At 42.7% G+C, this 26,578-nt stretch overlaps 1 protein-coding gene across 7 annotated transcripts in view; it reads right to left on the reverse strand.

The window, feature by feature from the left end:
• Positions 1–26,578, reverse strand: part of otud7a (OTU deubiquitinase 7A) — a 297,748-nt gene that overhangs the window by 23,536 nt on the left and 247,634 nt on the right. For 5 of the 7 annotated variants that reach the window (XM_063071095.1, XM_063071096.1, XM_063071097.1 and 2 more), the window contains one exon: positions 14,572–14,721. The exons of 1 other annotated variant lie outside the window; for it this stretch is intronic. In XM_063071095.1, coding sequence (XP_062927165.1) covers positions 14,572–14,721 — 150 coding nt within the window. Of the gene's footprint in view, positions 1–10,881; positions 11,886–14,571; positions 14,722–26,578 lie in introns of those variants that run through there. One more of the 7 variants, XM_063071099.1, reaches the window with a different exon arrangement.

Here is a 26,578-nt window from a genome sequence, read left to right on the forward strand (position 1 = left end):
ACTTGGGTCCGCCTGTACTTTAAAGCATCGTGCTAACCACTATGCTACCATGCCATCTTACAAATGCTATCATTGCATTTGCCTTCCTTACCATCGACTCAAACTGAAAGTTAACTTTTCAGGAATCCTTCCCCCCATAGAGAAAATATTCTACACATGTATTCCTTCTACCAAAGTGCATGACCATACACTTCACTATACTATATCTCATCTGCCACTTTTTTGCCCATTCTCACAATCTGTCTGAATCTTCTGCAGACTCCCTGCTTCCTCAACACTACCTGCCCTCTACCTATCTTTGTATCATTTGCAAATGTAATACTCTGGTTTATCACCATGCTTTATTTTATTAATACAGTTATGAACATAAGAACATCAGAAATAGGAGCAGGAGTAGGCCATCTGGATCACCAAGCCTGCTCTGCCATTCAATAAGATCATGGATGATCTGACCATGGACTCATCTCCAACTACCTATCTTTTCCCCATAATCCTTAATTCCCCTACTATGCAAACATCTATCTAACCTTGTCTTAAATATATTTACTGAGGTAGCCTCCACTGTTTCATTGGGCAGAGAATTCCATAGATTCACCACTCTTTGGGAAAAGCAGTTCCTCCTCATCTCTGTCCTCAATTTACTTCCCCGAATCTTGAGGCTATGTCCCCTAGCTCTAGTCTCACCTATCAGTGGAAACAACTTTCCTGCCTTTCTTATCTATTATTTTTATAATTTTACATGTTTCTATAAGATCTTCTCTCAGCGAGTACAGTCCCAGGCAACTCAATCTCTCTTTATTAACTCCCCTCATTTCTGGAATCAACCTGGTGAACCTCCTCTGCACCGCCTCCAAGGCCAGTATATCCTTCCTCAAGTAAACAGTACTCCAGGTGCAGCCTTACCAGTACTCTGTACAGTTGCAGCACAACCTCCCTGCTCTTAAATTCAATCCCTCTAGCAATGAAAGCCAACATTTTATTTGCCTTCTTGATAGCCTGCTGCACCTGCAAACCAACCTTTTCTGATTCATGCACAAGCACTCCCAAGCCCCTTTGCACAGCAGCAGCCTGCAATCTTTTACCATTTAAATAATAATCTGATCTTTCATTTTTCCTTCCAAAATGGATGACCTCACATTTACCAACATTGTACTCCATCTTCCCATTCACTTAACCTATCTATATCTCTCTGCAGACTCTCCATATCCTCTGCACAATTTGCTTTTCCACTCAAGTTAGTGTCATCAGCAAACTTAGATACACTACACTCTGTCCCTTCTTCCAGATCGCTAATGCATATTGTGTCTGGACTCTCTGCTTTCTATTAGTTAACCAATCCATGCTAATACATCACCCCCAACTCTATGCACCTTTATTTTATGGATAAGTCTTTTATGTGGCACCTTATCCAACGCCTTCTAGAAATCCAAGTAAATAATGTCCATCTGTTCCCTCTATCCACTGTGCTCATTATATCCTCAAATAACTCCAGTAAGTTTGTCAAACAGGACCTGCCTTTGCTGAATCCATGCTGCGTCTGCCTGATGGATCCATTTCTTTCCAGATGCCTCACTATTTCTTCACTTAATGATGGCTTCAAGCATTTTCCCAACTACAGATGTTAAACTAACTGGTCTATAGTTACCTGCCTTTTCCCTACATCCTTTTTTGGACAGTGGTGTGACATTCGCTGTCTTCCAATCCGCCGGGACTTGCCCAGAGTCCAGAGAATTTTGGTAACTTATCACAAAGCCTCTACTGTAACCGCTACTATTTCTTGCAGTACCCGAGGACGCATTCCATCAGGACCAGGGGATTTGTCTATCTTTAGGCCCTCAAGTTTGCTCAGCACTACCTCCATAGTGATAGCTATTATATCAAGGTCCTCACCTCCCATTGTATCCATAACATCTCTCTTTGGTGTATTAGACATGTCTTCCACTGCAAAGACCAACACAAAATAGTCATTCAAAGCCTCAGCCATTTCCTCACTACCCAATATCAATTCCCCTTCTCGTCCTCCAAGGGACCCATGTACACTTTAGCCATCTTTTCCAAATTATATAATTATCAAAACTTTCACTATTGTTTTTATATTTTGTGCTAGTTTATTTTCATGATCTACCTTCCCTTATGTTCTTGGGCATTTTATTTTCTGCAGATTTTCTTAAAATGCAAAAGTATATATAAAAAGTGTTATTTTAGTTACAATCGAGTCTTTTATTTTGATGTTTAAAATAAAAATTTTGTTGATTTAGGTAGGCTTGTTGTAATTAACCAATAGGATTTGTCTTGTTAACATTTTGACCAATAAGATGCCTGGGGAAAGAACTGGTAGCCATTTTCTGCAGAGAGCATGGGATCAAACAGATTTGGAGAAAGCAGAAGGAGAAAGACAGAGAATGGATATGAACATAGTGGAAGAACATAGTAAAATGCTCATGGAACCAAATTTGAAAGTACTGATAGAGAAGTCAGTAAATCCTCATGCAGACTATGGTCTCATGGAGAATATGCAGGTAACTTTCAGTAAGCACATGACATTGGAGAAAGTTTGATGCCTTTTTGCTTGGACATTGCGTGGATAATACTTCTTGTGCTTGAAATGGTTATTCATCATAGAACCGTTTCAGTACTGTGAGTAAACAAAGTGAAACAAACTGGAATGATTATACGACAAGAAGCTCCAACGATTCCGTGCATGTAGTAAACTGATCATACATACAAATTAAAGGAAAAAACATCACATAATTTATATACAATGGTTTTTTCCTTTAATTTGTTTGTTATAATTTAAAATATTTTGTCAATACAATTTCAACCTAAGTTTATACTGGTGTGAGCTAAATTATTTCTTCCTGGCGAACATTAAATTTGCATAGGTGTCTCAGTATTCATACAGGTAATTGTCTTATTTTCCCTTTCAAACTTATTCAAACTCTTTGCAACCACTGAAGACAGACTAACTGGCCTATAATTCCCTTCCTTCTGCCTTACTCCATTCTTAGCTTTGAGTGGAGTGGAATAGAGTGATATTTGCATTTTCCAGTCCTCTGGAAACATTCCAGAATCTAATGATTCTTGAAAGATCATTACTAGTGCCTCTACAATCTCTTTAGCTACCTCTTTCAAAACCCTGAAGTACAGACCATCTGGTCCAGGTGGCTTATCTACCTCCAAACCTTTCAGCTTCCCAAGCACCTTCTCCTTAGTAATAGCAACAACACTCACTTCTCACCCCTGAGACTCAACTTTCTGGCATACTGCTAGGGTCTTTCACAGTGAAGACTGACACAAAATACTTATTAAGTTCCTCTGTCATTTCTTTGCCCCCCCATTACTACTTCTCCAGTATAATTTTCCAGCAGTCCAATATCCACTCTCACATCTATTTTATTTTATATCTATCAGAAAAAACTTTTGGTATTCTCTTTGATATTATTGGCTAGCTTGCCTTCATGTTTTATTGTTTCTCTCCTGATTACTTTTTTAGTTGCTTCTGTTGGTTTTTAAAAGCTTCCCAATCCTCTTCAGATTTTTGCTATATTATATGCCCTATCTTTAGCTTTTATGCTGTCTTTGATTTCTCTTATCACCCACAGTTGCCTTGGGAATACTTCTTCATCTTTAGGATGGATCTATTCTGTGTCTTCTGAAATGCTCCGAGAAATAGCCATTAATGTTCGGTCAGCATCCCTGCTAGTGTCCCCATCTAATCAACTTTGGTCAGCTCCTCTCTTAAGCCTCTGTAATTTCCTTTACTCCACTGTAATATTGATACATTTGCCTTTATCTTCTCTCTCTCTAACTGCAGGGTGAATTCTATCATATTATGATCACTGCCTCCCAAGGGACCTTAAGCTCCCTAATCAAACCTGGTTCATTACACAACACCCAGGACAGAATTGCCTTTCCCATAGTGGGCTCAAGTAAAAGCTGCTCTTAAAAAGCCATCTCATAGATATTCTATGACCTACCTCTCTTGGCATCCAGCATCAACCTGATTTTCCCCATCTATCCGCTTATCCCAATGTACCCACATTTTCAAATCCTCCACAAACATTGCCCTTTTATGACATGCCATTTCTATTCCCTCTTGACATTTTATCCCACTTCCAGCTACTGTTTGGAAGCCTATATATAACTCCCATGACGGTCTTTTTACCCTTGTAGTCTAACCGTACCCTCAACAATTCTATACCTTTTGACCCTATATCACCTCTATTTAAGGATTTGTTTTTTTTTACCAACAGAGCCCCCTCACCCCCTTTGTCTGCCAACCTGTCCTACTGATACAAGGTGTATCCTTGGATGTTAAGCTCACAAAAATGATCTTCTTTCATCCACGTCTCAGTGATGCCCACAAAATCATACCTGCCAACCTCTAACTGGGCTACAAGATCATCTGCAGTATCTTATTCTGTATATTGCAGGCATTCGAATATAACACCTTTAGACCAGTATTCATAACCCTTTTTCATTTTGCCCCCATGTTACATTTTACCTCATCCAATTGACTCTAATTTTGCCCTGTCCATCCTCACACTCTCACTACACACAGCCTCTGCTTGTATACCTACTGCCCTATCACTATGGTCCCCAGCCCCCTGCCAAATTAGTTTAAACCCTACCCAATATCTCCAGCAAACCTGCCCACAAGGATATTGGTCCCCCTTGAGTTCAGGTGTAACATATCATTTTTGTTCAGGTCATACTTTCCCAGAAGAGATCCCAATGATCCAAAAATCTGAAACCCTGTCCCCTGCACCACTTCCTCAGCCACTCATTCATCTGTACCATCATCCTATCTCTGCCCTGACTAGCAGGTGGCACTGGAAGTAATCCAGAGATTATAACCTTGGAGGCCCTGGTCTTCAACCTCTTCCCTAACTCCCTATACTCACCACGCAGGACCGTGTCCCCTTTCTACCTATGTCACTGGTGCAATGTGCACCATGGCCTCTCACTGCTCACTCTCCCTCTTGAGAACCTTTTGCAGGTGCTCTGAGACATCCTGGACCGTAGCACCCGGGAGGCATCACAGCATTCTGGCTTCTCTTTTGCGGCCACAGAATCTCCAGTCTATCCCCCTGCTTTAGTCTCCTATCACTATTGCTCTGCCTAACTTTACCCTTCCCTGCTGAGCCTTAAAGCCAGCTGCAGTGCCACTGATGTTGAGAGGGGAATGGCCACAGGGGAACCCTGTACTGACTGTTTACTCCACTTATTTCTCCTAGTGGACACCCATCCACTATTTGATCATTTGATCTGGGCGTGATCATCTCAGCGAAGACTCATCTATGAAGTTTTCAACCTCCCAAATGGCCGAGTACATCCAGCTCCAGATTGGAGGCCGGGTACACTTCCTGCAAATGTAGCCTTCAGGGAGACTGTTAGGTACCAGAAATCTCACATCTCACATGAGGAGCATTCCACTGCCTGATCTACCATCCTGCGTACACTTGTTATGCATCTAACTTCTCAAATTTAGATCCTAGAATTGGTTCCTTTTAGAATGGAGATGAGGAGGAAATTCTTTCGTCAAAGAATGGTGAATCTATGGAATTCTTTACCACAGGCAGCTGTGGAGGACAAATCTTTATGAACAGTGCCTATAAAAAGTATTTACCTGCCTTGGAAGTTTTCATGTTTTATTGTTTTACAACATTGAATCACAGTGGATTTAATATGGCTTTTTTGACACTGAAAAAGACTTTTGTGTCAAAATGAAAACAGATGCCTATAAAGTGATCTAAATTAATTACAAATATAAAACACTAAATAGTTAATTGCATAAGTATTCACCCCACCTCCTTCAAGTCAGTATTTAGTAGATGTAACTTTTTCAGCAATTACAGTCTTGAGTCTGTCTGGATAGGTCTCTATCAGCATTGCACATCTGGATACTGCAATTTTTCCCCAGTTTTCTTTACAAAACTGCTCAAGCTCTGTCAGATTGCATGGGATCATGGGTGAACAGACCTTTTCAAGCCCAGCCACAAATTCTCAACTGGATTGAGGTCTTGGCTCTGACTTGGCCACTCCAGGACATTAACTTCGTTGTTTTTAAACTATTCATGTGTAGTTTGCCTTTATGGTTGGGATCACTGTCTTGCTGGAAAACAGATCTCCCAAGTCGCAGTTCTCTTGCAGATTGCATCAAGAGTATTTTGTGCATTCATTTTACCTCTACCTTCACAAGCCTTCTGGGGACTGCTGCAGTGAAGCAGGGATGGAGTATTTAGCTTATGCCAAACATAGTGTTTAGTATGATGGTCTAAAAACTCAACTTTGGTTTAATCAGACCGTAGAACCTCCTTCCAGCTGACTTCAGAGTCTCCCACATGCCTTCTGACAAACTCTAGCCAAGATTTCGTGTGAATTTTTTTCAACTGTGGCTTTCTCTTTGCCACTCTCCCATAAATCGGCAACTGATGAAACACCCGGGCAACATTTGTTGTAAACACGAGGAAATCTCTTACTAGCTCTTCTTTCAGTTAGTCCTGACGAAGGGTCTCGGCCCAAAACGTTGACTGTATCTCTTCCTAGAGATGCTGCCTGACCTGCTGCGTTCACCAGCAACTTTGATGTGTGTGGCTGGAACATTTGTTCTATGCACAGTCTCTCCCATCCCAGCCACTGAAGCTTGGAACTCCTCCAGAGTTGTCATAAGTCTTTTGGAGGCCTCCCTCACTAGTCCCCTTCTTGCACAGTCACTCAGTTTTTGAAGACTGACTACTTTAAGCAGATTTACAGCTGTGCCATATTCTTTCCATTTCTTGATGATTGACTTGGTGATTTTTTGATGATTGGACTGTATTCCAAGGGATATTCAGTGACTTGGAAATGTTCTTATACCTATCTCCTGACTTGTGCTTTTCAATAACCTTTTTGCGGAGTTGCTTGAAGTATTATTTTGCCTTCATGGTGCAGTTTTTGCCAGGATACTGACTCACCAGCAGATACAGGTGTATTTTTACTACAATCAATTGAAACACCTTGACTGCACCAAAGTCTCCAAAAACAGATCTTCACTTAACTAATTATGTGACTTCTAAAACCAATTGGCTGCACCAGTGATGATTTGGGGTGTCATTTTAAAGGGGGTGAATACTTCAGCAATCACTTATTTAGGTGTTTTATATTTGTAATTAATTTAGTTCACTTTGTAGGGATCTGTTTTCACTTTGACAACACGAGTCTCTTTCTGTTGATCAGTGTCCAAAAAGAACAAATTAAATCAACAAAACATGAAAATTTCCAGGGGTGAATAATTTTATGGGTACTGTATATTTAAGGCAGAGGCTAATAGATTCTTGATTGGGCATGAAGGACGTGAAGGGATAATAGGGTGGGGTTGGGGGGAGAGGCAAAAGATTGAGGCTGAGAGAAAAAATGGATCAGCCATGATGAAATGGCAGCGCACACTCGACAGGCCAAATGGCCTGATTCTGCTCCTAAACCTTATGGTCTATGAAATGAATCTTGGGTCTGCATACACATTGATAATAAATTTACTTTGAACTTTGAAGCCAGGGTGGGAGGAGGATGAAGTTAGAAGCCGAGTGATGATACATGGAAAAGATAAAGGGCTGAAGAATTAATCTGATAGGAGTGGAGAGGACAAATTCTTCAGCCATTTACCTTTTCCACCTATCACCTCCATCCTCACTGGCTTCATCCATCACCTTGTTTGCCTTCCCATCTCCTCACCACCTTTTTCTGGCTTCTTCCAGGTTCTTTTCGAGTTCCGATGAAGCTTCATGGTCTGAAATATTCAGTTTATTCCTTTCCATAGATGCTGCCAGACCTGCTGATGCTTCATGCCCTGACCAGTCAAGAATCTACCAAATTCTGCCTTAAATATACATAAAGACTTGGCCTCCACAGCAGCCTATGGCAAAGAGTTCCACAAATTCACCACTCCCTGGCTAAAGAAATCCCTCATCATCTCCGTTCTAAAAGGACACCACTCTATTCTGAGGCTGTGTTCTCTGGTCTTAGACTCTCCCACCACAGGAAACATCCTCTCCACATCCACTCTATCAAGGTCTTTCACTATTCAATAAGTTTCAATGAGGTCGTCCCTCATTCTTCTGAATTCTAGTGAATACAGGCCCAGAACTATCCAATCCTAACAAGCCATTCAATCCTGGAATCATTTTCTTGGGCCTCCTTTGAAACCTCTCCAGTTTCAACACATCTTTTCATGGGTAAGTGGCCCAAACCTGCCCAGAATACTCCAAATGAGGCCTAACCAGTGCCTTATAAAGCTTCAGTATTACACCCTTGCTTTTATATTCTAGTACTCTTTGAATTGAATGTCAACATTACATTTGCCTTTCTCACCACAGACTTAACCTGCAAATTAACCTTTCGGGAATCCTGCACAAGGACTCCAAAGTCCCTTTGCACCTCAGATTTTTGTATTTTCTCTCCACTTAGAAAACAGTCAACCTTTCACTTCTTCTGCTAAATGTATGACCATACACTTCCTGACACTGTGTTCCATCTGTCATTTCATTGCCGATTCTCCTAATGTGTCTAAGTCCTTCTGTAGTCTCTTTACTTCCTCAAAACTACCTCCCCTCCACCTATCTTCATATCGTCTGCAAATTATGCAATAAGCCATCAATTCCATCACACAAATCATTGCCATATAATGTAAAAGGAATCGGTCCCAACACAGACCCCTGTGCAACTCCACTAGTCAACAGCAGCCAGTCAGAAAAGGCTCCCTTTATTCCCACTCTTTGCTTCCTGCCAATCAGCCACTGCTTTATCCCTGCTACAATATTTCCTGAAATACCATGGGCTCATAGCTTGTTAAGTAGCCTCATGTGTGGCACCTTGTCAAAGGCCTTCTGAAAATTCAAGTACACAAGATCCACTGATTCTCCTTTGTAACTTCTTCAAACAATTTCAACACATCTGTCAGGCAAGATTTTCCCTTGAGGAAACCAAGCTGACTATGGCTTTTTTTTTTGTCATGTGCCTCCAATTACCACGAGACCTCATCCTTATCGACTCCAACATCATCCTAACCACTGAAGTCAGACTGACTAGCCTATAGCTTTCTTTCTCTTCTGCCTCTCTCCCTTCTTGAAGAGTGGCGTGACAATTGCAATTTTCCAGTCTTCCAGAACCATTCCAGAATATACTGATTCTTGAAAGATCATTACCAATGCCTCCACGAACTCTTCAGCCACCTCTTTCATAACTTTGAGGTGTATACATCTGGTCCAAGTGACTTACCTACCTTCAGACCTTCCAGTTTCTTAAGTGCCTTCTCTCTAGTAATGGTAACTTCACACACTTCATGCCCCCCGACCTTGGAACTTCCACCATACTGCTAGAGTCTTCCACAGTGATGACTGATGCAAAATACTCATTCAGTTTGTCTGTTATTTTGTTGTCCGCTATTACTACTTCTCTAGCATAATTTTCGAGCGGTCCAATATCCACTCTCACCTCTCCTTTACACTTTATCTATCTGAAGAAACTTTTAGTGTCCTCTTCAATATTATTGGCTAGCTTACTTTCTTATTTCATCTTTCATGAGGCCACACTCAGGTTGAAGCAGCAACACCTTATATTCTGTCTGGGTAGCTTCCAACCTGATGGCATGAACATTGATTTCTTGAACTTCTAGTAGTTGCCCCCTCCTCTTCTCTTTTACCATTCCCCATTCCCATTTCCCTCTCTCACCTATCTATTTACCTGTCCATCACCTTCCTCTGGTATTCTTCCCCTTTCCCTATCTTCCATGGTCTTCTATCAAATTCCCCCTCCTCCAGCCCTTTTATTTTTCTCTCTCACCAATCGACTTCCCACCTCACCCCATCCCCCTCTCCTGATTTCACCTATCACCTACTACTTTGTACTTCTTCCTCTCCTTACCCCACCTTCTTACTCTGACCTCATCTCTTTTTTCCCGTCCCGATGAAGGGTCTCAGCTCGAAATGTCTACTGTTTACTCTTTTCCATAGATGCTGTTTGGCCTGCTGAGTACCTCCAGTATTTTGTGTGTATTACTTTGATTTACAGTATCTGCAGATTTTCTCTTGTTTGTGATCTGCAGAATCTCTTGTGTTTATGGGGAAGGGAGAGGTTGAGATGAGTGGGGAGGAAGCCATGGAAAGAATGCTCCCTGCAGAGAGCAGGGAAGGGTGGGGAGAGGAAGATGTGTATGGTGCTGGGATCATGTTGTAGTTGGCAGAAATGTCTAAGTAGCTTTACGTAGAAAGAAATAGTCTCAGATATCACTGACAAAAAAGCCAAAGTGAGCATGTGTCTAATTAACAGCAACTTGCAAATATGCTTCAATATTTGGAAACCCCAGACCAACTAATGTGAATAATTTAGAGACTGCTAAGTTTATTGTCTTTGAAGAAATGATGGCAAACTGTTTAATAAAATATCAGATTTGCTAGCATGCAAAACAAAACTTAAATGTTACATAAAGTATACCAGCAGATGGCAATAACAACTAAATCATTGTAAAATGATTAATGGGTTGAGGTGATGTTCTGACATCTCCTCACAAACAAGAGTAAATCTGCAGATGCTGGAAATCCAAGCAACACACACAAAATGCTGGAGGAACTCAGCAGGCAAGGCAGTATCTAGGAAAGGAGTACAGTCGATGTTTTGGGCTGTTGAAATGTCAACTGTACTTTTTTCCATCGATGCTGCCTGGCCTGTTGAGTTCCTCCAGCATTTTGTGTGTGTTGCTCTGACATCTGCTGCTGACTATGTAATGACGAGTATGTAACGTGGAGCTCCACCAAAATCCTCATCGGTTTAGATACTTCGTTATCACACAAAACTTATTATAATAAAATTTGCAGTGGACACTGTAATTCATGATTAAGTCTTTATTCATCAACTCTTATTTGACAGACCATTTCTACCTGCATTGTTCACCAGTCATGATACGACTTGCATTCATTTACCTCCACCAAAGAATCTGATCAGCTAGAGTAAGCCATCAAACAAAACAATTTACTGAAATACTGTAAATAGCCATGCATTATGCAGTTTGCAGATGATACGAAGACTGGTGGAGGGGCAGGTAGTGATGGGGAAATAGGTAGGCTGCAGAAGGACTTAGACAGATTAGGAGAATTGGCAAGGAAGTGGCAAGTGAAATACAATATTGGAAAATGCATGGTGACGCACTTTGATAGAAGAAATAAATGGCAGACTATTTTCTAAATGGGCAGAAAATCCAAAAATCTGAGATGCAAAGGGATTTGGGAGTCCTTGTGCAGAATATCCAAAAGGTTAACTTACAGGTAGAGTCGGCGGTGAGGAAGGCAAATACAATGCATTCATTTCAAGAGGTCGAGAATACAAGAGCAGGGATGTGATGCTGAGACTTTATAAGGTGCTGGTGAGGCCTCACCGTGAGTATTGTGAATAGTTTTGGGCTCCTCATCTAAGAAAAGATGTGCTGGCATTGGAGAGGGTTCAGAGGAGGTTCACAAGGATGATTCCAGGAATAAAAGGGTTATCATACAAGGAACGTTTGATTGCTCTGGGTCTGGGTCTGTACTTGCTGGAATTTTGAAGGATGGCAGGGGAGGGAGGGTTGGACGACTCATTGAAACCTTTCGAATGTTGGAAGGCCTAGAGTAGATGTGGAAAGGACATTTCCCATGGTGGGGGGAGGCTAGGACAAGAGGGCAGAACTTTACGATAGGGGGTATCCATTTAAAACATAGATGCAGAGAAATTTCTTTAGCCAGAGGTGGTGACTTGTGGAATTTATTACCATAGGCAGCTGTGGAGGCCAGGTTGTTGGGTGTATTTAAGGCAGAGCTTGATAGGTTCTTGATTGGTCACAGCATCAAGGTTACGGGGAAGACGGCCGGGGAGTGAGGCTGAGGAGGAGAAAAAAAAGGATCAGCCATGATGGAATGGTACAGCAGATTAATTCTGCTCCTATGTTTTATGGTCTTATGATTAGCTGTGAAAAGGCAGCAAAGTGACAAAATTACACCTTAAACACACTTGGCCTTCTACAAGGTCTGGGTTTGATTTCAAGAGCCTCTTGACCCATATCTGTGTGGCTGGATCTTCTCTGTAGAACCGATCATTGTTATTTCAATGTGCTCTGCCAACACTACTTATAATCCCCACCCACAGCACCGCAGTAGCATAGTGGTTAGCGCAATGCTATTCCAGTTTAGGGCATTGGAGCTCAGAGTTCAATTCCAGCATCCTCTGTAAGCAAGTTTATACCTTCCTTCCGTTGTGTGTGTGGGATTCTTCCAGGTGCTCCAGCTTTCTCCCACAGTTCAAAGGCGTACTGATTAGTAGATTAGGCAAGGATTAAATCGATGGGTGAGCAGTGTGGCTTGAAGGGCCGGAAGGGCCTATTCTGTACTGTAATTCTAAGTAAATACACTTCCTTCAACACACATAAAAATTGCTGGTGAATGCAGCAGGCCAGGCAGCATCTACAGGAAGAGGTACAGTGGACGTTTTGGGCCGAGACCCTTTGTCAGGACTAAATGAAAGAGGAGATAGTAAGAGATTTGAAAGGGGGAGGGGGAGGGAGAGATCCGAAATGAAGACAGGAGGGGGAGGGATGGAGCTGAGAGCTGGAAAGTTGATTGGCAAAAGGGATATGACAGGATCATGGGACGGGAAGCATAGGGAGAAAGAAAGGGGGAGGGGGGAAACCCAGAGGATGGGCAAGGAGTATAGTGAGAGGGACAGAGGGAGAAAAAGAAGAGAGAGAAAAAAATATATAGAAGAGTTAGAGAAGTCAATGTTCATGCCATCAGGTTGGAGGCTACCCAGACAGAATATAAGGTGTTGTTCCTCCAACCTGAGTGTGGCTTCATCTTGACAGTAGAGGAGGCTGTGGATAGACATATCAGAATGGGAAAGGAACGTGGAATTAAAATGTGTGGTCACTGGGAGATCCTGCTTTCTCTGGCGGATAGGTGGTAGGTGTTCAGTGAAACAGTCATTTCCTTGCCTATTTTCATAGCTGATATATGTCCATACCTGGTCCTCTTAATTCAGCTCAGCATTACACTGACATTTACATCACTTTTGTTTGCTAGAATGCAAAATATTCTAGTTGCTCATTCAATTACAGCTCTTAAACTTCACTGTGGCAACTATTTAAACCATAATTTTTTACAAACATTATCTCTCATTCCAAACCACCTGAATCAACAACTTTCAAAAATATCATGTTAGCAGGCATCCATGCTATGGAATAATGCTAACTGACTGCTTCATTTTAGACAACATTAAACAAAAGCTAGATATGACCAGAAAAACACAAGGAAATGATCTTGCTATAATTATATGGCTTGGAATGTAGCAGATAAATGCTACATAAAAAAGAAGCAAACAGGGACTGCTGGAAATTAAGGCAAAACAACATGGTGTTATGTTCAACAGATCCATCAACACCTCAATAGTGAAAATTGAGAGGCTACTCTCCATGAATTGTTCCATACCTGCCATTTCTTGTAATGTTTTGCCTTGCACTTAGGGACAGTAGCATATATTCAGGGATTGCCGCAGAAAGTGTCATCGACAACAATTCAATTTTTTAATGTTCTTGTTTCCGTTATTAACAAAATCATTGCAGTATTCCAAATAATAAGCTTCCTGTATAGAACTGAAATGCGCTCATCTGAGACTTGTTTGATGTTTAAACATGTTTTCCACTCCAACCACACTCCTGTATACTGTAGTTCTCACCGCCATCTTCTGAGAGCAATGTGCCCACTGTGGTTTAAATTCTCAAGCATTGTGTAGCTATAAGAATGCTTTTTCTCTCAGCAACTCTAAATGAATGTGCACCAGGAAAGCAAACTCATGAGCTGACTTTTCTTCCCCACATGTATTCTTAAATAAAAATTCACAATTATACAGGGTCTTAGTGAAGCAACGTTCTAAGATGAGAGATTTGTTCCTTAGGTTATAAGATTAACAAGTAGCCTTAGTGAGTGAAACAGACAATTTTCATAATTGGTTCACAGGAGATGCGGATGACTTTTCCCTTGCTGAGCTGTTGAAAATCAGTGGCTACAGTCTTAAACTGAGGGTCCAGTTACTCAACACAGAGGTAAGAGAGCATTTCTTCATCCAGAAGGTAGTTAAACTTTGGAATTATCTACTCAATAGGACTGTGGAGATTTTGTTGCAATGTACATTGAAGACACAGATCAAAAAGTTTTAGAATATTAAAAGAATCAAAGGACACAGGATTAGTGCAGAAAAGTGGATTGAAGTAAAATATGAGTCATATATGGAAGATGAATTGCAAGGAATTCAATGACCGACTGGTTATATATTCCTTACATACTTGCTATAATATTGTCTAACTGGTATCATTTGGTTTGGGTGCAACAGAATTAATATCTACAGTTGTTGAACTAAGAACTTCCTTGGACTATGTCGCCAAAATTGAAGATTATTTTGCAAGTGGAAAGAATGCTTAAATGGTCAAATAATGAATCAGAGATCTCCCTTTGTGAAAGTGCCCTTTAGCGTTGGTCAGTTGGGTTAGATCTGTATTAGCAAAACCAGCATGCATACCTTGTTCCCTTTGTTGATCATTCTGTTCCATAGACACCAGCGCAGAGAAGTGGGCCTGATCATAGGCTAAGACTAAAGGTGAACAATGACATCTGTTAGGAGGTACTTCCAGAGGCAAGTAAATTCCTCCAAAAGGTATTGGTGCAAATGCTGCAGAGAGAAAGATAATTTCCTTAGCATAAAATCCAAAATGTAAATTGGAGATTGACATTTTCTGTGATTTTAAAAAGCGTTTTGACTGCATTTTCAGTGTCCCGTGGTACAATCCAAAAACACCATTACAAAGATGGGGAAAAAAAAGTCCTAAACATTATATTCAGATAAACCACTGAAATACAGGAATTCTGCTTTTAACTCACTGCTTTGGGTCCACTTTGCATATAATAGTTTTCAATTATTTGACTCCAAGTCATACAACATAGAAACTGATGTTTCAGCCATGTGGTCCATGCTGACCATGCCATCCTTCCTGCTAGCCCCAGCTGCCCACGTTCAGCCATAACCCTCCAAGCCCTTCCTCTGCATTTATGTGCCCAAATGTCTCTTGAACATTGTAATTGTACCCATTTCGACCACTTTCTCTGACACCTCATTTCAAGTAATCACTATTCTGTCTCTTACTTCTCTTCCCTCTTATCTTGCATCGGTGCTCTCTAGTTTTAGAGTCCCTCACACTATCCATCTTACCCATAACTCCTCATGATTTTATAAACTTAAATTCTCATTTAGTTTATTCATTTATTCTCACCCCACATTCTTCTGCACTCCAGGGATTAAAGATACCGTGTGGCCAACCTCTCCCTGTAAGTCAGGCACTCTAGTCCAGACAAAATTCTCATAGTTTTCTTTTCACTCCTCTCCAGCTTAACATTGTCTTTCCTATAACAGGATGACCAAAAGTGCACACAATACACCCCAAGTGCAGCCTCACCAATGACTTATACAACCTCAACATAATCTCCCTATTCCTAAACTCGATGCCCTGACTGATGAAGTAAAAAAGGCATTCGTTAGTCTTGCGAGACCATGGATCTGCGCCTGGAAAGTCTTCACTCTCCAGAGCGCAGGCCTGGGCAAGGTTGTATGGAAGATCGGCAGCTGCCCATGCTGCAAGTCTCCCCTCTCCATGACACTGATGTTGTCCAAGGGAAGGGCATTAGGACCCATACAGCTTGGCACCAGTGTCGTCGCAGAGCAATGTGTGATTAAGTGCCTTGCTCAAGGACACAACACGTTGCCTCAGCTGGGGCTCGAAATCACGACCTTCAGGTCGCTAGTCCAATGCCTTAACCACTTGGCCATGTGCCCACACGTAGGCCAGCATGCTAAACTCCTACTTCACCACCCTGTCTACTTTTACAGCTGCTTTCAGTGAACTGTGCCCTTGTACTCCCAGATCCCCCTCTTCCACAGCACTCACAGGTTCCCTGTCATTCACTGTGTAAGTCCTAACCTGGTTTGAATGTCCAAAATGTTTCATTTTATACTAAATTGAAATTCATTTGAATTCCTCAGCTCATCTCCCAAACAGATCAAGATCTCTTTGCAATTCATTATTGCCTGCCTCACTATCAACAAGACCCCCTAATTTAGTATCATCAGCAAACTTGCTATATATATTCAGCTTCAAATCGTTGACATAAACAATGAAAAAGAGAGGTCCCAACACTGACCTCTGGGGCACACAACTACTCACAGGACTCCAGTCAGGGAATCTACCTTTAACTATCACCGTCTCCTTCCTATGATCAAGCCAGTTCTGAGTCCATCTTGCTAACTCCTCTGAATCCCAAGCAACCTAATCTTCCAGAGCAGCCTACTAGGATGTCATCAAAGGCCTTGCTAAAGTCCATAGACATCATCCACCAACCTATCTTCCAGAGCAGCCTACTAGGATGTCATCAAAGGCCTTGCTAAAGTCCATAGACATCATCCACCAACCTATCTTGATCTTTTTCAAGTTTAAGTTCAAGTTTATTGCTATCTGACTGTACATATACAGAACCAAATGAAACAACATTCCTCCAGATCATAGTGAACCCACAGTACATATACCACATGCAGCACATCAAATAAGATATTACTGCAAAGAAGTTAATAAAATATATTTCAAAATGCAGATGAAATGCTCAGCACAGGTATACAGTAAACAGCTCACAATCCTAGTGAAAATCCTTGGTGGTGGCAGGGTATTCATTAGTCTCACAGCTTGAGGGAAGACGCTGTTACCCCATCTGTTAGTCCCAGTCCTGATGCTCCCGTACTTCCTTCCTGACAGTAGTGGGTCAAAAGGATGGGTGGTAGGCATCCTTAACAATGCTTTGGATCCTTTGCATACAACGCTCTTAGTAAATGTCACCCATAGGCGGAACAGAGACAGCAGTGATCCTCTTGGTGGGTTTTAACACCTTCTGTAGAGTTTCCTGGTCTGATACCTTGCTGCTTCCGTACTACACAATGATGCAGCCAGACAGGACACTCTTGGTGCTGTTCCTATAGAAAGTTGTTAGAATGGAACCTGGGAGCCTTGCACATTTCAGTTTCCTCAGAAAGTCCAGACGCTGCCATGCTTTCTTGACTAATGAGGTGGTGTTGTGGGTTCAGGTTAGATCACCGTTATGTGCACACCAAGGAACTTAGTGCTCTTCACTCTCTCCACCACAGAGCCATTAAACCAGAGAAACATAGAAAAACGACAACATAATAAAGGCCCTTTGGCCCACAATGCTGTGCTGAACATGTACTTACTTTAGAGATCACCTAGGGTTACCCACAGCCCTCTATTTTTTTGAAGCTCCATGTACCTATCCAGGAGTCTCTTAAAAGACCCTTTTGTATCCGCCTCCAACACCGTTGCTGGCAGCCCATTCCATGCACTCACCATTCACTGCATAAAAAAAATTTACCCCTGACATCTCCTCTGTACGTGCTTCCGAGCACCATAAAAATGAGCCCTATCGTGTTAGCCATTTCAGCCCTGGGAAAAAGAATATGACTATCCACACGATCAATGCCTCTCATCATCTTATACACCTCTATTAGGTCACCTCTCATCCTCTGTTGCTCCAAGGAGAAAAGGCCGAGTTCACTCAACCTATTCTCATAAGGCATGTTCCCCAAATCCAGGCAACATCCTTGTAAATCCCCTCTCCACCCTTTCTATACTTTCCACATCCTTCCTGTAGTGAGGCGACAAGAACTGAGCACAGTACTCCAAGTGGGGTCTGACTAGGGTCTTATATAGCTGTAACACGACTTCTTGGCTCCTAAATTCAATCACACGATTGATGAAGGCCAATGCACCATATGCCTTCTTAACCACAGAGTCAGCCTGTGCAGCAGCTTTGATTGTCCTATGGACTCAGACCCCAAGATCCCTCTGATCCTCCACACAGCCAAGTGTCTTACTACATTTTGCCATCGTATTTGACCTACCAAGATGAACCACCTCACACTTACCAGGGTTGAACTCCATCTGCCACTTCTCAGCCCAGTTTTGCATCCTATTGATGTCCCGCTGTAACCTCTGACAGCCCTCCGCACTGTCCAACCATTGTGTCATCAGCAAATTTACAAACCCATCCCTCCACTTCCTCATCCAGATCATTTATAAAAATCACGAAAAGAAGGGATCCCAGAACAGATCCCTGTGGCACACCACTGGTGACCCACCTCCATGCAGAATATGACCCATCTACAACCACCCTTTGCCTTCTGTGAGCAAGCCAATTCTGGATCTACAAAGCAAGATCTCCTTGGATCCCATGCCTCCTTCCTTTCTCAATAAGCCTTGCATGGGTTACATTATCAAATGCCCTGCTGAAATCTATATACACTACATCTACTGCTCTACCTTCATCAACGTGTTTAGTCATAGCCTCAAAAAATTCAATCAGGCTCGTAAGGCATGACTTGCCTTTGATTATGTTGACTATTCCTAATCATATTATGCCTCTCCAAGTGTTCATAAATACTGCATCTCAGGATCTTTTCCATCAACTTACCAACCGCTGAAGTAAGATTCACTGGCGTATAATTTCCTGGGCTATCTCCACTCCCTTTCTTGAATAAAGGAACGATATCGGCAACCCTCCAATCCTCCGGAACCTCCCCTGTCCTCATTGATGATGCAAAGATCATTGCCAGAGGCTCAGCAATCCCCTCCCTCGCCTCCCACAGTAGCCTGGGGTACATCTCGTCTGGTCCCAGAGACTTATCCAACTTGATGCTTTCCAAAAGCTCCTGCAGATCCTCTTTCTTAATGTCTATATGCTCAAGCTTTTCAATCCACTGTAAGTTGTCCTTACAATCACCAAGCTCCTTTCCCATAGTGAATACTGAAGCAAAGTATTCATTAAGTACCTCAGCTATTTCCTCTGGTTCCATACACATTTTCCCACTGTCACACTTGATTGGTCCTATTCTCTCACGTCTTATCTTCTTCCTCTTCACATACTTGTAGAATGCCTTGGGGTTTTCTTTAATCCTGCATGCCAAGGCCTTCCCATGGCCCCTTCTGGCTTTCCTAATTTCATTCTTAAGCTCCTTCCTGCTAGCTTTATAAACTTCTAGATCTCTATCATTACCTAGTTTTTTGAACCTTTTGTAAGCTTTTCTTTTCTTCTTGACTAGATTTTCAACAGCCTTTGTACACCACAGTTCCTGTACCCTACCATCCTTTCCTTGTCTCATTGGAACATATCTATTCAGAACGCCACGCAAATATCTCCTGAACATTTGCCACATTTCTGTCCTACATTTCCCTGAGAACATCTGTTCCCAATCTATGCTTCCAAGTTCCTGCCTGATAGCTTCATACTTCCCCTTATTCCAATTAATACTTTCCTAACTTGTCTGTTCCTATCTCTCTCCAATACTCTGGTAAAGGAGATAGAATTGTGATCACTATCTCCAAAATGCTCTCCCACTGAGAGACCTGATACCTGACTAGGTTCGTTTCCCAATACCAGATCAAGCACAACCTCTCGTCTTGTAGGCTTATCTACATGTTGGGTCAGGAAACCTTCCTGAACACACCTAACAAACTCCATCTCATCTAAACCCCTTGCTCTCCGGAGATGCCAATCAATATTTGGGAAATTAAAATCTCCCACCACGACAACCCTGTTATTATTACACATTTCCAGAATCTGTCTCCCTATCTGCTCCTCAATGTCCCTGTTACTAATGGGTGGTCTATCAAAAACACCCAGTAGAGTTATTGACCCTTCCTGTTTCTAATTTACACCCACAGAGACTAGTAGACAATTCCTCCATGGCTTCCTCCTTTTTTGCAGCTGTGACACTATCTCTGATCAGCAGTGCCACACCCCATCTCTTTTGCCTCCTTTCTTGTCCTTTCTGAAACATCTAAAGCCTGACACTCTAAGTAACCATTCCTGCCCCGAGCCATCGAAGTCTCTGTAATGGCCACAACATCATAGCTCCAAGTACTGATCCACACTCTAAGCTCATCTGCTTTGTTTATGATGCTTCTTCAATTAAAATAGACACATTTCAAACCATTGGTCTGAGCGTATCCCTTCTATATCACCTGCCTATCCTCCCTCTCACACTGTCTTCAAGCTTTCTCCATTTGTGAGCCAACTGCCCCTTCCTCTGTCCCGTCAGTTCAGTTCCCACCCCCCAGCAATTCTAGTTTAAACTCTCCCCAACAGCCTTAGCAAACCTTCCCACCAGGATATTCGTCCCCCTCGGATTCAAGTGCAACCCGTCCTTTTGTAGAGGTCATGCCTGCCCCAAAAGAGGCCCCAGTGATCCAGAAATCTGTTCCTGCTCCAATCCCTCAGCCATGTATTTATCTTCCACCTCACTCTATTCCTATACTCACTGTCACGTGGCACAGGCAGTAATCCCGATATTACTACCTTTGAGGTCCTGCTCCTCAACTTCCTTCCTAACTCCCTGTACTCTGTTTTAAGGACCTCCTCTCTTTTCCTACCTATGTCATTGATACCAATATGTACCAGGACCTCTGGCTTTTCACCTTCCCACTTCAGGATATCATGGATGCAATCAGAAACATCCCGGACCCTGGCAGGCAAACTACCATCCGCGTTTCTTTCCTGCGTCCACAGAATCACCTGTCTGATCCTGTAAGTATAGAGTCCCCTATTACCGCTGCCTTCTTCCTTTCCCTACCCTTCTAAGTCACAGGGCCAGACTCTGTGCCAGAGGCACGGCCACTGTTGCTTCCCCCAGATAGGCTCTCACCCCCAACAGTACTCAAGCAGGAGTACTTATTGTTAAGGGGGATAGCCACAGGGGTACTTTCTAGTATCCGATCTTGCCCTTCCCTCTCCTGACTGTTACCCACTTATCTGTCTCCTGAGGCTCCCGTGTGACTATTTGCCTATAGCTCCTCTCTATCACCTCCTCACTCTCCCTAACCAGATGAAAGTCATCGAGCTGCATCTCCAGTTCCCTAACGCGGTCCCCAAGGAGCTGCAGCTCAACACACCTGGCGCACATGTCGCCGTCTGGGAGGCTGGGAGAATCCCAGACTTCCCACATCTGACACCCAGTACAGAACACCGGCCTCACAGGCGTACTTCCTTTTTCTATTTCTCACAGGTAACCTACCTCACCTCGACCCGTTATCGCCAAAGCCCGAAGATCACCTCTTTGATGACAGCTCTGCTAGACAGTGTTTCCTTTTTATGCCTGAACCTTCCCTGCTATTTACCTCACAATTGGTGCCCTGGTTATAGCCGCTGATAGGCTACGTACAATGGACAAACACTCTCGAAGCTCTCTTTTTAAATAACCGCCACCGACCTGCGAGAAATCCCTCTCGGTAAAGCTCTTGGCACCGCTGATAGGCCATGTACAATGGACTAATGCTCTCGATGCTCCCTTTTTAAATAACTGCCATTGACCTGCGAGGAACCCCTCTTCGTAAAGCTTTCTTGACGCCGTTGATAGGCCATGTACAATGTGCAATGGAGAGTGGTTGAGCTGCTCCTTGTCCATGTTGAGACTCAGGCTGTTATTCTCGTACAATTTAATAAGCCTCCCTACCTCCTCATTGTATGCTGACTCATCACTATTGCTGAGGAGGCTTGAGATGATCTGGCAGTGGAATCGTAAGTCAGCAGTGTGAACAGCAGCTGGGGAGCACAAAGCCCTGTGGGGGGTGGTGGAGGGCACCACTGCTTAGCCAGTGTTTATAACTTGTGTTGTAAATGCACATTATTTCTTAATTTATTTGTGGTAACATTGCTCTATGTACACCTTGGCCCAGAGGAACATTGTTTCATTGGTGGTATGCCTATGTACACTTGCATGACAAGAAACTGAACTTGAACTTCACCAGTTGCTAACAGTGGCCCTCTGCAATTTCTTCATGATCAAATACTCCCATGGGGTTTACTAGTTCAGGCCATGGAGAGTTGCCCACCTTAATATGCTTCAAGGTTGCAAATACCCACTTCCTTGTAATATGTGTATGTTCCAAGACCTCATTACTTATTACTCTCACTTCTTTGCCATCTCCTTTGCAAACACTAAGGAGATATAAATAGACATTAAAAAACTTCGCCATTTCCTGTGGCTCCATAGTTGGTACTGATGGTTTTTAAGAGGAACTAATTTCATCTCTCCCTAGTCCCCCTTTTACTGTAGTATTACTGAAGAACCTCTTGGGATTATCTTTAACCATGTCTGCCAAATCCATCTAATTACCTTTTTCTGCCTTCCTGATTTTCCTTTCAAGCCTGCCCTTAAGGTTTTTGCATTCATTCATATACAGCTTCCTAAATGCATGAATGCTTCCTTCTTTTCCTGACCAGAGCCCCGACATCTCTCGTCAGCCAGCATTCACTGAACTTGTTATGTCTACCATTCTCTCTAACATGAACATGCTGCCCCTAGACTTTTGATCTTGCCAACTGTTCCTTTGCCTTTAAATAGAGTTACCCCATTGACCCCAGCTAGATCCTGCCTAATACCCTCAAAGTTGGCTCTGCTCCAGCTAAGGACAGGGCTCACAATTGAGAAAGGATGTGCAGGCATTGGTCCAGAGGAACTTCACAAGAATGATCTTGATAATGAAAGGGTTAACATGAGAATGTTTTGTGGCTCTAGGCTTGTACTCGCCGGAATTTATAAGAATGAGAGGGGATTTCATTAATCTATTAAGTACTGAAATACCTAGACAGAGTGAACATGCAGAGGATGTTTCCTGCAGTTGGATTCAACATAACTAGTCAATTGGATTCAACATTGGCTTAGCAGGAGAAGACAGAGAGTAGTAGTAGGTGGTTCTCTACCTGACTGGAGGCCTATGACTAATGGTGTGCCAGAGGGATTGGTGCTGGATCCATTGATGTTTATCATCTGTTTTAATGACAGATGATAAGGTGGTAAACTGGATCAGTAAATTTGTAGATGACACCAAGACTTGGGGGGCATAATGGACAGTGAGAAAGGCTATTGAAGCTTACAGCGTGGTCTTGGCCAGCTGGGAAAGTGGGCTAAAAATAGCAGATGGAACTTAATGCAGACAAGTGTGAGGCACATGACGGGGACAGACTAAGCTAAGACTTACACAGAGATTTGTAGGGTACTCAGGTGTGCCACAGAACAAAGGGATCTGGAAATACAATAAATACTTTGAAAATGGCATCCTAAGAAGATAGGATCATAAAGAAAGCTTTTGGTACATTGGCCTTCATAAATCAGGACACTGAGTACAGGACTTGGAATGTCATGTTGAAGTTGTGTAAGACATCGGTGAGGCCTAATTTGGAGTATTGTGTGCAGTTCTGGTCACCTACCTCAGGAAAGAAGCTAGAAAGAGTACAGAGATAAATTACAAGGCTGTTATTGGGACTTGAGGACCTGAATTATAGAGAAAGACTGAATAGGTTCAGACTTTATTGTCTGTAGCGGAGGAGAATAAGGGAAGATCATATGTACAGTAGGTATACAAAATTGAGGCGTACAGATAAGGTGCATGCATGCAGGCTTTTGCCCCTCAGGTTGGGTGAGACTGGAACTAGAGATCAAAGGTTCAGGGTGAAAGGTGAAATATTTAAGAGGAATATCTAACTCAGAGGGTGGTGCAAATGTGGAACGAGCTGCTACAAGAAGTGGTTCAATTGTAATATTTAAGAAAAGTTTGGATAATTACGTGGATGAGAGAGCTATGAAGGGGTCTGATCTGGGAGCAGGTAGGTGGGATTAGGCAGAAGATCTGGCTGGCATGGACAAGATAGGCTGAAGGGCCTGTTTGTGCTGTAGTGCTCTATGACTTTATTTTAAAACATAGAATTCTGGTCACTGGAACCAAAGCACTCTCCAATTGCCACTTCAGTTAGTTGGCCCACCTCATTGTCTAAGAGGAGACCAGTATTGCTCCTTCCCAACATACACAAAATGCTGGAGGAACTCAGCAGGCCAGGCAGCATCTATGGAAAAGAGTATAGTCGATGTTTTGGGCTGAAACCCTTCATCGGGACTGGAGAAAAAAAAGATGAGGAGTCAGAGTTAGAAGGTGGGGGGAGGGGAGGAAGAAACACAATGTGATAGGTGAAACTGGGGGTGGGGGGAGGAGTGGCAAAGTAAAGAGCTGGGAAGTTGATTGGTGAAAGAGATACAGGGCTGGAAAAGGGGAATCTGATAGGAAAGGACCGAAGGAAAGAAAAGGGGGAGGAGCACCAGAGGGAGGTGATGAGCAGGTAAGGAAATAGGGTGAGAGAAGGAAAAGGGAATGGGGAATGGTGAATAGGGGGGATTACTGGAAGTTCGAGGAATCAATATTCATGCCATCAGGCTGGAGGCTACCCTAGCAGAATATAAGGTGTTGTTCCTCCAACCTGAGTGTGGCCTTATCATGATAGTAAATGGGAATGGAAATGGAAAATGGAATTAAAATGGGTGGTTACTGGCTTTTTCTGACGGATGGATCATAGGTGCTCCCAATGAGGCTACACTCAGTTTGGAAGAGCAACACCTTGTATTCCGTTTTGGTAGCCTCCAACCTGATGGCATGAACATCGATTTCTCAAACTTCCGGTAATGCCGTCCCTTTACCATTCCCTTTTCTCTCTCTCACCTTATCTCCATACTTGCCCATCATCTCCCTCTGGTGCTCCTTCCCCTTTTCTTTCTTCCACAGCCTACAGTCCTCTCCTATCAGATTCCCCTTTCTCCAGCCCTGTATCTCTTGCACCAATCAACTTCCCAGCTCTTTACTTCACCCCTCTCACCCCCCCCACCCCGTTTCATTTATCACCTTGTGTTTCTTCCTCTCCTCACCTTCTGACTCATCTTTTTTCCTCCAGTCTTGATGAAGGGTCTTGGCCTGAAACATCGACTGTACTCTTCTCCATAGATGCTGCCTAGTCTGCTGAGTTCCTCCAGTATTTTGTGTGTGTTTCTCGGATTTTCATCATCTATAGATTTTCTCATTTGTGATTGCTCCTTCCCAAGCACTTCCCCTCTATATTGCGAGGAAACTGCTTTGAATGCATCTCACAAATTCCACCAGATCCAGGCCCTTTGCTATCTGAGTGGATCCATAATGGGAAAATTGAAATTGCCCACTAGCACTACTGTACCATTCACACAACTACATGCAATCTCTCAAAACATTTCTCAAGTTTCTGCTGGCTAATGGGAAGGTGGGGGGTCTAGAATGCAGCCCTACCAAGGTCACCATCCCCTTATTTCTATGTTTTGCCCAAATGTCCCTGTTTTATATCCCCTCAAGAATATCTCCAAGAACTCCTGTTACATCCTCCCTTATTAAAAAGGTAACACCCCTGCCATTCCTCCGCAATACCTAAAGCATCAGTATCCAGAATTGTTAAACTGCCAGTCCTGCCCTTTGCTTCTCAGCTACTTTCAAAGGTCAAAGTTATGTTTCTGTTATAGCCACAATATCCTTGTCCCTAGAGCCAATCCACACCCTCATTTCATTCGCATTACCCGTTAAGCTTTACGCATTGAAATAGATGTAACTTAAAGTAGTTGCCCTAGCTGCCCTTTTATTGTAAACATAGCTATCTTGATTACTCGGCTTACATGCTTTGGTGCTGCAAGTACGCCTTTGCCAGTCTGGTTTAAACCCTCCCTGGTGGCAAAAGCACATTTTACTGTTAGGATATTGGATCTCTCTGGTTCAAATGCAACCCATCCTTCATGTACAGGTCACCCCAAACCCAGAAGAGATCTCAGCGATCCACAACATTGAATCCATGTCCCTTTACCAGCTCTTCATCCTGGCCTATCTTTCTATTTCTGGATTCAGCCTATGTCATTTGTCCCAATGTGTATAATGATCTCTGGTGTTTGCTCTCCCCTGACAATCTTCTGTGCCTATTCAGAGACATCTTTGACCCTGGTATATGGGAGGCGATGCACCATCCCAGCGTCTCTACTATGGTCACAGAATCTCCTGCCTATCCCTTTCACTATTGCTCTACCTGACTTTACCCTTCCCTGCTGAGCCTCAGAGCCCGCCACAGTGCCACTAGCTACTGCTGCTGTGCTCTGTATTACCATCCCCACATTACCAATGTTTAAAATAATTGGCTTGAATATCATTGCTAACATTGATTCTGATAGCTTCAATAATTCTAACACAATTAAAAGATCATATAGTTTAAAAATCCAAAGAAAAGAGCAGTGTATAGGAATGACTCACTGTTTATCAAACAGGGACGCTAAAGGGACAAGGAAAGGAATGAGATGGCATGCAGCAGCCTTCCAATGCTTGCTCATAACACATAGTATTAGATGGTTGAATGCTCTACAAGAGTTCTCTTTTTCATTATTACCTTGCTGCACATTATTACCTTGGACCTCCAACTGCAGATCCCTCTACAGATTATATTAGCCTCAAAGAGATGGAACCAATGATTTTCTATTCCAACATGCTGCATGTCAGCATACAACTTCTCACTTCAAATGCTAGTGCCCTTTTAAAAATGTTATCCTGAGGTGCTGTTTTCTACAGCTAATGGAAGGTATTTCTCTGTAC

This window comes from Mobula hypostoma, chromosome 18 (genome assembly GCF_963921235.1).
Source record: "Mobula hypostoma chromosome 18, sMobHyp1.1, whole genome shotgun sequence".
NCBI classification, from domain to species: domain Eukaryota; kingdom Metazoa; phylum Chordata; class Chondrichthyes; order Myliobatiformes; family Myliobatidae; genus Mobula; species Mobula hypostoma.